This window comes from Maniola jurtina, chromosome 7, assembly GCF_905333055.1.
Source record: "Maniola jurtina chromosome 7, ilManJurt1.1, whole genome shotgun sequence".
Taxonomy (NCBI): domain Eukaryota; kingdom Metazoa; phylum Arthropoda; class Insecta; order Lepidoptera; family Nymphalidae; genus Maniola; species Maniola jurtina.
Window position 1 is genome coordinate 2,631,588 of NC_060035.1, and position 11,145 is coordinate 2,642,732.

Here is an 11,145-nt window from a genome sequence, read left to right on the forward strand (position 1 = left end):
TGAAGTCCGGACTTACAAGGCCCCAAACCTTACGAGTAAATAAATATTAGCCAGCCATAGAAAAGATGTTAGAATATGAACAGTAGGTACAGGTATGACCATCATAATCATTGCTGTAGTAAACTCGTAGTCTCAAAAAGACTGTCAAAAAATAATTAATTATGTCAAAAATAAATAATTAATAATGGTGGCATAATTTTATCCACGATTACTTCATTAAAATCATGGCTTCATATCTATAACTCAGTATCTGTAGAAAATCTGATTACTACAAATATAGGCTCGCGAGGAGTGTTCGCTTATAGAATCTCTCTAAGGTTGAAATCTTTGACTTTGCTCAGACTTAAGACACTGTTAAAACGAGACAGCGCTATATCGCTGGAATAAATCTGTCTCGTTTTAACTGAAACTAAAGTCTGAGGATAGTCAAAGTACGCGCTATGGATTTCAGCCTAAGGCTCAAACTCAAAACCGCAATGACGTCACAAGGCGTTAAACAGTGATGCGATTGCGTCCCAAAGCACCTTGCTTTAGATTGAACACTAGACGTAATTTAACGGCATGCATCGCAATTATGATAAAAAAAGCCACCAAACGAAAAACGAAGAAGACATTATAGAAAAAGACAACAGAAAAGATTCTAGTTTCACGAATCATGCCGTGTCTTTGGCGATGCAGCGCCTCGGTTCCAAGTTTCGGCCCTTAACACAACAATTTACTTTTCATTAGCTAATTAAACGATAAAACGCAACAAAACAAAGGAAAATAACAGATAATAGTAAGAGATATACAATTTAGCGTACGCGTAGGCGAACCGAACGCGTGGTGAAGCGTTTTTATGGTGTAATGTACGGTGTCGCTCGAAGCTAGTCACATAGTAATGCGAAAGCGAAGCGGAGCGAACCGTTTCCGCGGCGAACCACAGGCGAAAAGGCGAAGCGAGGCGTGAGCGAGATAACTGTATCAGCTGACTTTGTATGAACGACGTCACACAGAAATCGAATTCGCATTCGCATGTTTACAGATTATTCGACTTGTGGACGAGATGGCCACCGAAAAATTTATTGAATGCGTAAAAAATACCCCATACTGTATAATACTGGTCATAAGAACTTACCACCACTTACCACTATTATCTATAGCTATGTCCTTTTCACCATTTTGGTTACCTGGAAGGGATCGCTAGGTAGCGATAAGGCCGCCAAATTGTACCTACCTGCCTATATTTTATTGTGTATGTGTTTTACCTGTACTAATTTTGTGGTGTACAATTAAAGTATATTCATTCATACATTCATATGAAAGCTGCTTTGGCATAAATACTCTACTCGAGTAATGGCGACTCAGCCTCGCCTCGTTTCGCTTTCGCCACGTGTTCGGTTTACGTGTTCGCGCCTATTTTGACATCTCCACCTCGGTTTTCTTCCGCTACGTATTCAGTACCCCCAGTACGAAATTTTACTTCTCACCAATTTTGATGGTACTGAATTTTTGACTTTAAAACAAGGTCATTTAGGACCATTTTACTTTAACTCTCAAATACTATCAACGTTGGTGAGAAGTAAAATCTTGTGAATCACGAATCAATTTAACGGCAAAATCACAGCATATTCACACATAAACTCGCTCGTGGAAACAGCACCTTACTTAAACTATCAACTAGGATTTTGCTAATTTATATATACCATTCATTTGTACATGCACTTGCACTTAGCTTTTAATGTCTACACTTCGATACTATTAAATATGGTAATTTAGAATATATAACAAGGTTGCACACTTCAAATGCAGTATTGAAGCGACGTGTGCATTGCCAGTGCACTGGGAATTCATAATTCGATAACGCGTCACGAAACTTGAAAAAAAGTATGGGTATAGTGGTACGCTTAAAGCGCTTAGTTCAGAAGATAAGATAAAATCGACTAGTAGTTTGTTTCAACTTAAATGACAAGAATATTTTTGTTATTACGATATTGTATCTTCGTTCACATAATCTGAGATGTTCAGCAGACCAATCAGATTATTTAATAGACGAAAAAAAATCATCTGTCTGTAATTAGATTTTTTTAGAAGTTTAACTTCAAAACAACAAGAATTCTCAGTGCACTAGCAACGGGTACCGCACGGAACCGATCATGTGTGTTAGCCAACAGTTTCGATCTCTTCCTGCCGCGCGCTGGGCTTCTCGGGCGGCGATATAGTTTGCGGGGTCGTATACGGTAACGACTTCAGCTTCCGTGCCTCGCGCCTCTGCTTCTTCTGCTGCATCACCAGTCTGAGCTGTTCCAGCTTGCATTTCGTTTTGGAGTTCTCCAACGCTAACGTTTTGGCGGTGTCACACTTCTTGCAGGCCTCCTCGGGTTTCCCGTTACAAGCGAGGCACAGGTCGGGCTCGAGGCGAGTGCACTGGCACGCGGCGCTGTCCTTGTGCAGGCAAGTGCACTGGCGCGAGCCGGACGGGTGTCCGTCGCAGCGCCCGTACGAGCAGGGTTGGCTGCAGTGGCATTTCGTTTGCTCCTTGGTTGTGTTGCTTGAACAGGAATGCTTTGGCTCCTTCTGGAATTATCATGTAACATAATATGAAAACAAGATAAAGTTCAAAAATTCAATCCAATTCTTTCTCTCATGCCATCGGAACCCCCAAAACTCCCAAAAAACCCCATACTAGTAAGCACGAGTCGCGTCGAGTCTCGTCGTGCCACCAAATTCGATACAAACTATCCTATCTCCACAGGGCGATACGACGAATGACTCTGGACGAGTATAACGTTACGAACTCGTCGCGTCTCGCGACGATATCGTCCAGTCTCGCGGCGATATCGTTACGCTGACCCGATGAGGCGTTGCCATCATATCGAACAGTACCGCCTAATCGATAATAGTGATGATGACTACTAGTCAAATCAGCGACTTTTTATCAAACGTCAAAACGCTCGCTTAGTAAGGGAGCTTGTATAAAATTCACAAATTGGCGAAGTAAATTGTGCCATGGTGGCGCGACCAAAATCTATTAAACCACGAAACAAAATGAAATTCACAATGTGACGTCACGTTTGACGCTATTTGACGTACTTTTTTAATTATATCGATCATTTAAAGGTTAGCCAACCTAAAACTAAGAGGGGACGTAGATTTTAGGAATTTTGAAAGACCCTCTATTTAATAATTCCTAAGAAATAATTTATTTTTGACATAGGCGTCATCCCAATTCATCACTAAGCCGTGCAGGTGAACCGAGTTATTTTTATTGGATGTTATGTGCATCTGTTGCAATACTAAACCCGAGTGCAAAGTAAATAATAAATAAATGACTAAGTAAATAAGGAATATTGCAATATTTACCGGTGATATAGCGATGGGCGGTGCGGCGCACAACAGATCATTCAGTATGTGGATTATCGTAGAAATATCCCTCTTTGGTCGGCCGTATCTGTAAAGAACAATATATTTTTTTTATTTTCATTGTGGACATTTTGAAATTTTCATTATCTGTTATTATTGCGACAATAGAAATACACCAAACAAAATTTCAACTCTCTACCTATTATAGTTCTCGAGATAAAGCGCGCTGACAGACAGACACATGGGCGGACAGCAGACTTAGTAATACGGTCCTGTTGGTATCGCGTACGGAACCCTAACAATAACTCATTTTGTTCGCCATTTACTCATCTTTATCAAAATCTAATGAGTTTGGAATTACAAGGAAATCATTAGAAAATTATCTGTCACGTGGTGACGTAGTTAAGTGTAGTATAGTATTATCTATACTAATAAATAAAATTGGAGTGTCTGTCTGTAATTTCGAAATAACTACCTCATATTAAGCTCATATGGTTATTTGAACGATACCATAACTGAATCACACGTTTTTAAAATTTTTGTCTGTCTGTCTGTCTGTCTGTCTGTTTGAAAAGGCTAATCTTTGGAACGGCTGAACCGATTTTGACGGGACTTTCACAGGCAAGTAGAGGATTGACCAGGGCGTAAAATAGGCTACTTTTTTAACCGACTTTCAAAAAGGGAGTTGTGTTTTTCTACCTATGTACACCGAAATCTCCGAGATTTCTGAACCGATTTGCGTCATTTCTTTTTTAATCGATAGAGGAACTTTGCGACATTGTTTCATAAAAAATTTGGAGTCCAACTCCTCAATCCTGATGCTGCAGGGGATCTGACCAATCCACGCGGGCGAAGCTGCGGGCATCAGCTAGTATTATAATATAAATGAGCAAATAATGTTATCACTTACATTTTCGCTTGAGAAATTGATAAATAGGTACTTCCCTGTATTTAGTAAACTGGTTTTTTCTGGCTTCCATTTCAATAGGAAAGGACAGTTTTTTATTCACATACAAGTATCATATTCTCTTATCTATAAATTCACTGTTTATATTATACTGGCTGATGCCCGCGAATTCGTACGCGTGGATTTACGTTTTTAAAATCCTGTGGGATTTTCCGGGATAAAAAGTAGCCTATGTCACTCTCCAGGTCTTCAACTATAGCCATGCGAAAAATCACGCCAATCCGTTGCTACGTTGCGGTGTGATTGAAGAACAAACGAACAAACACACTTTCGCATTTACAATATCGGTATAGTGGTGTACACTGTAAAAGGGCGAACTACTGTAAATCCTAGTATTTACCAAGTATTAAGAGAGAAAAAAACTAAAAAAAAAGAAACATATGTACCTACCTGATGGATAACCACACTGCAGTGTATATTTTTTATAGTCGTGCTTGTATGGAAGTTGTGGTGTAAATACATTTATAAAAAACTGGTCAAGTGTGAGTCCGATTCGCATACGAAGGGTTCCGTACCATCGTACAAGACATTTTAATGTTTTTATGTGCAATACAGCAATTAGTCAATGATAGCAGCGCCATTTGCACGTGATTTAGTAAATAAATTTTATTTTATTTTGAGATGTAACCACAAATTTTGTTTTCGGATTTATTCCTTTACTTGTACTTGTACTATAAGACCCACCTACCTACCAACGGACGGACGGACGGACGGGCAGACAGACAGACAGATAGACAAAGTGATCTTATAAGAGTTCTGTTCACAACTTTTCAAAGCTCAACCACTGAATGTTTAAAAACCTTCCTCAAGCGGACGAAGTAGCGGGCATCATGTAGTATTAATAAAAAACTATTCTAAACTGTTCTATTAAAAATGACGGTATTAAACCATCATAGCGAATTATTATTGCGAAAATAGTGGTATTATTTGAAACTGGGATTGCCAATCAATATTATGCTTACATGCTGATTTAGCAGATTCTACGCTGACGCGATAAATTACTTGATCAGTTGTTATGGAAAAAGTATACTTAAATGATCGCACGTGCCAATATCTTACATTAAGTATGATCTACACTAATATTATAGGGGTAAAGATTGTTAGTTTGATGTCCATATCCAAAATTAATCTGATTTCAAAAATGTTTTCACTGATGGATAACTATATTATCCCAGAGCACTATAGACTACAAAGATACGTTCGCGGACGAAGTCGTGGGCAAAAGCTAGTCAAGTATAAAGATGAAAACAAACAGCAGGACTATTTCTTATATCAGTGGATATTTAATTTAGTTTTTAGGAAAATCAACAAAAAACACTGCTAAGTTGCCATAGACGCATCAACGAAAACAGCTTAGTCTATTATCCTAATCCTAACAATATTATAAATGTGGAAGTGTGGATGTTTGGATGTTTGTTACTCAATCACACAAAAACTACTGGACGAATTTGGCTGAAAGGAATGGAGATAGATTATACCCTGGATTAACACATAGGCTATTTTTTATCCCGGAAAATTAAAGATTTCCCGCGGGATTTTGAAAAACGTAAATCCACGCAGACGAAGTCGCGGGCATCAGCTAGTAAATAATAATTAAAAAAAATCATCTAATGCAATATGAGTGTAACATATCTATGGGGGGGTCAAAACCTGTAGTTAGTTAAAAATATATTACCTGTCTTGGAGAGCTGGGTTCAGAGTGCCGGAGAAGGTCCCCGAGTATATTCCTTTGCCATGATGCTTCATAGTCTCAATAACAGCTCCGGGCCCAACCTTCGCGCGCGCAGTCTCTTCCGGAGCTCTGAGATCAATCTTATTGGTCAGCACCTCCTTGGATAACTTCTTTAACTTCTGAGTCAGGTTCTTGGAAGCTTCTATGAGAGCCTTAGTGTCTACGGGTGGGGTCGGGGAAACTCTCTGAGGCTTTCTCGGAGCATCGGGAGCCTTGAAGTTAACCTGTTTAGATGTGGAAGGTGTTGCAGTGTCCATACTCTCTTCATTCACCACAGGTGACTTCACACTTGTCACATATGATCCAGTCCTAGAAGTGGAGGGCTGAGGGCTAACCTCTGTTTGGTTTGACGATTTCTTCTTCTGTTTATTAACAACAGACTGGATGAAGGTCTTTTGTTTATTAAAACCAATTGGATGCTTGAATTTTGAAGTTTTATGTAGCATGTACTGAAAGCGTTTGCATTTCAAAGGCTCGCTTAGACTCTGGAAGGATGGCAGGGGGCCAGCGGATGACTCCTCGGTTCCGTGACTAGTGGTTGCTAGATTTGAGATCTCTCGGTCCATCATAGATTCGTCCTGATCATCGAACAGGCCCTTGTCTACTGCATTGTTGAACAGATTTTCCATTGGGTACTCATCTATGGTGCTCTCAGCCAAGAAGGAGCTCTGATCAAAGTTGTCACTGTCATCACTGACAGAACTGTCTGGTGTGTGTGAGGTGGCAGCCATGGCACTTGTGGAGGGAACTGCGTCCGTGGCCAGCGCGGCCAGTTTATTACAAGATAACAAATCTATTAAACTATTTTTCACTGAAGTTCCTAGTGCTACCTCTCTGCCCTCGGAAGTAGATACGTCGATCGGACTAGACACCAGATTAGACAAAGATTTGATGGGGGACTGCTCGTTCTCTAGGCATAAGTCAGATATGTCTAGCAATGTGCAGTTGGAGGTATCCATCTCTTCCTTATCAGAGCTGGATGCAGCCTGCTCGGCATATTTCTCCTCGGTGAGTTTCTGGTAGAGGCCGATACAGTTATGTAGCATATCTATTTCCTGCTGCTGCAGGACACTTATTTGACTCTCCTGTTTACTGTTATCGCTACTGCTGGGCGCAGGGCTGTCACACTGTGAGGGCTTCAGTGGAGTTGTCTGTGGACTGGGTGGGTCTTTGGATTCACTCTTGTTGCGCGCTGCATTCTTGGCCTGAGTGTTTCGCAAGTGCTGTGCTATAGAGGAGGCGGTGGTGTTCAGCGTGGACAGCTGCAGCTGGATCAGCATCATGTGGTCGCCCAGCCTCATCGTCAGGTTCAGTGGTGACTTGCCACTGAGGAAGTCGTTCACTTGTGTGTCATTCAAAGACTCCAAAGCTTGCATCACCGAGTTTTCGGGTCTCTGACTCTGAAAAACGAGATATGTATAAAATGAACGTGATATTAGTCAGCTAATGATAAACTGTTATTGATTAGCTTCACACAGTTGTGCAACACGTGATGCTGCAGCGGTGTCGACACTGCGTGACGCACTCACCAGCAGCCCCGTCTCCACGCTCGGCAGCAAGATGACTCGCGAGCCGTCGAGCAGACCGTTCTCCTCCAGGGTTCCGTCCCTCAGTTGTCTGCGAACACCAAACTATTTGTCAATAATCGTGTCAAAGGACGCGGATGCGTCATCGCATCGACGCAACTTATTTCCGTGATACCTATGTTTAACAATAGATGCTTGGCGTCCGACGCCTCCCTACTCACCTCTCGCGATGCAGAAGGCATATTCTGTCCTTTGACACTCTAAGTTTCTTGGAAACGAGCTTCTTCAGATGCTCCACTGTGTTTTTACCGTTCAGACTGATGGAGAAATTGCCACCCGTTGTCGTTTGTATATTCAGCGTTATGTCCGTAGAATGGGGCGAGCCACACCCGTACACTTCTGTTCCAGTTGCACGTTCCATGTTTTGCACATAAATTACACAACAATTTTCTTTATAACTATTTCAACAATGCACAACTTATCTAGGATTACACAGCTATTTTATTGCAGGATAGAAATAACAGGGTCACACGCTAGACCCCCAGATTTGATGTGGCCGCAGTGTGACCAATCTCCATCGCCGATTTCCCGTTATTTTTTTTTCTTTAACAGCTGATGCGAAGCGATGTTCACTTTACGTTCCGTTTTATACGCTTTGTGTACGATATTTTGTTCGCTTGAGGTTTCTGCTGTCCTAATGAGGTTAGTTTCAAAAGAATTGACGTAGATGTCTAGTTTAAGTTCTATTGAATTATAATTAAATTTTATTGTGGAAAATAATTAGTAAATCAAAATTACCCACATACTTATTTTTCGTACAGAATTCTGCGTAAACAAGAACTTGAACGTCAAAAGATTTGACGTCACACATCATTGTGTCAATAGAGCATTTTGCGGGAAATTTAAAAATGAAAATAAAAGGAAACTGTATTTCAATGGGACTACCCAGCCAGGAACTAGTTAGAATTAATATAACAGGAACCCAGGAACCGTAATTCATTTATTGTTATTTATCGTAAAACACATGGGTGCTTGCTCATATTATATTATAAGTATTATTACTTACCCACCTTGATAATAGAATAAGTTACTGGATTCTTGTATGACCCAACCTACAAAGACATGATTACAAAAATCCACTCAATTTAGAAGTTGAGTTCTTCTAAATTTATTTTAAAACCAGTATTAACAATAACTGCTCAAAAGATTTTGATGAAATTTTCATTCCTAAAAGTTCCAGGGTAATACTACATTTTATTTATTCAATAAAAATAATAATTTATAGATTATTATTTATTAATGTTTTTAAATGTTATATAGACTTATGACCTGCGCAGACGAGGAAACATCGTAGTAAAAGATGAGGAACGTTTGTCCTTCGCGGACAATTTAGTCCTTCGTCTGCGCATCAGGTCCTTAGGGTAAACAATATTATGTTAAGGAATTAAGAGATATTATATAAATTTAGTCCTTCGTCTGCGCAGGTCCTTAGGGTAAACAATATTATGTTAAGGAATTAAGATATATTATATAAAGGGATTTCAAGTGAAATAACATAGTAGTCCTCAACCTCTTTTATTATCCCAGCACCCACCGATTTTATATAAAAAACAACATACATTTTACATCTATCACAGCAACTTTTTAACTTTAAAAATTATCGACACAGAAATATTTGATTGGCGAAATCACTGAAAATTGAATAAGGTAGGCGAATAAATAATATATGGAAAAAATAATGTCCTACAGTATTAATTGTTAAAATAATATTATGTACTTATGTTTACTTAGTAAAAATACGATTTTCGTCAATGTCATATTTTTGTCACGACGACGCCTAGTTTAAATATTATAAGTACTCTCAATAAAAAATGTATATCAACCAAAGTTTTCAGTGTCGATTACACTTTCTTAATCCATGATTAAACACAATATAAACACATCTGATGACAGTGCGCACGTAAACAAAATATAACAAATTGATTAAGTAGATATAATATTTATTTTACTTAATAACAATAAAATTTTCATAATATTTTTAAAATTGGAATCTATGATTTTTAAAAATAAGCATTATCAATTTGAATGATATGAAAGGTCATTTTGTGATAAAACATTTTATATAACAAATTTTTAAAAGTGACGAATATAAAATTACCTAGTAATTGTCATTTACTCCACACTACTTAAGTATTCCATCAGAGCACATTTGCCTTCAAAACCTACTAAGATATTATAAGTCAACTCAATCCAACTTCAAACAGACGCTACAGTATACAAAGCTTCATTCAGTTCCATCAACAAGTAACTTTTTAGTAAGCAGTGCATCTTTTTCGACACGCGCATTAACATCCGCCATTTTAAGTTGAGTAGTTACGAGCGGTCATAAGTCATAGAGGTCAAACACATAACTCTCCTTGTAAGCTTTGTCGCAGTCGGGTAAAAGCGCAGCTTCGACTCCACTCTTCAAGTGTGCTCTGACAGTTACTCGAACTATTGCTTCTTTAGGGCCTGCGCAGAGTGGAGGACGGGACGGCAGAGGATTTTTTTATCAATTGAATTTAATATTTATCCAATCGAAATAAGGTGATCGAAGTAAGGTGCTCGGTGATTGACCTCGGAGCACCGCAGCGCAGTTTTCTCTAGAGCACCGATCATTGAAATAGATAGGGCGTAACCAGAACTCTAGCAAAAACTTAGCGTTATAATTATACTACCTTAAAACAATCCAATGCCAATAACCATTTGCCTTATCTTGTAGGTACTTTTAGTGATTTAGTATTTTTCAAACCCGCATTGTATAACATGCAAAACTCGGGTCAGTGCCCAACTTAAGACGCGGCATTGACTTCGAGTGACCTATTTACGGAACATTCGTTGACCTCTAGCGGCAATCAGATGTTTTATTTGCAAAGTGTTATGATCTTTTAAAAAATACAGGATTAAAAAAAATCGAACTTTGTTTTATGGTATCTTATCAGTTAAAATCAGTACTATCACCTGTCTTCGTTTTTGCTATCGTCCTGGTTACACGCTGTATATCTTATTTCGATTGGATAAATATTAAATTGAATAGACCCCGTCCTCCAGTGTGTGCAGGCCCTTTAGGTTCGCTAATGGGGATCCATAGACAAAACAGATCTCAGAAGGCGGCACGAGCGGCAAAATCAACATTGTTTGTTTGCTAGATTTGTATCGATACAATACCTACACGATTGTTTTGATTTTTTTTTTTATAAAAAGAATATTAGCCATGCTAATCATGACTAATACTCTCTTTTCCCCTCCAATTAAGGGTAAAGCTTGTGCCAGGAGTGGGTACGACGTGCAACGAGTGGCGTTTGAACCGCCGATCTTTCGGAATTCACTCCGTTCCTCAACCGTTGAGCTATCGAGGCTCTATTATATTTAAAGATGTAGAAGCTATTTTGCATGCCTTTAAATTTTTTTTTTTTAATTTATAATTTATACTAGAAGCGCGTACAAGTAAAATTTTGGCGTTTGATAGCTCAGTATAGTCGGTTCCACAGATTATATACTACCTCTACGGTCGGTTCAATTATGCGCCACCTCTCGGG

At 39.1% G+C, this 11,145-nt stretch overlaps 1 protein-coding gene across 1 annotated transcript; it reads right to left on the reverse strand.

Annotated features, from left to right (window-relative positions):
• Nucleotides 1-604: 604 nt before the first annotated feature.
• LOC123866574 (midnolin homolog) lies at nt 605-8,225 on the reverse strand. Its single transcript, XM_045908218.1, has 5 exons — nt 7,789-8,225; nt 7,571-7,658; nt 5,985-7,441; nt 3,343-3,430; nt 605-2,556 (listed from the first exon to the last, which is right to left on the reverse strand). Exons 1-5 carry the CDS (start codon nt 7,986-7,988, stop codon nt 2,143-2,145), a joined length of 2,247 nt encoding a protein of 748 aa, XP_045764174.1. The 5' UTR covers nt 7,989-8,225; the 3' UTR covers nt 605-2,142.
• Between the last annotated feature and the right edge of the window lie 2,920 nt (nt 8,226-11,145).

Excerpts from the sequence above, each read along its gene's own strand:
- LOC123866574 (XM_045908218.1), bottom strand. The coding sequence starts at position 7,988 with ATGGAACGTGCAACTGGAACAGAAGTGTACGGGTGTGGCTCGCCCCAT. Across the intron at positions 7,442-7,570 it reads GCGTGGAGACGGGGCTGCTG|AGTCAGAGACCCGAAAACTC; the intron begins GTGAGTGCGTCA and ends CTCGTTTTTCAG. Across the intron at positions 2,557-3,342 it reads CGCCCATCGCTATATCACCG|AAGGAGCCAAAGCATTCCTG; the intron begins GTAAATATTGCA and ends TGATAATTCCAG.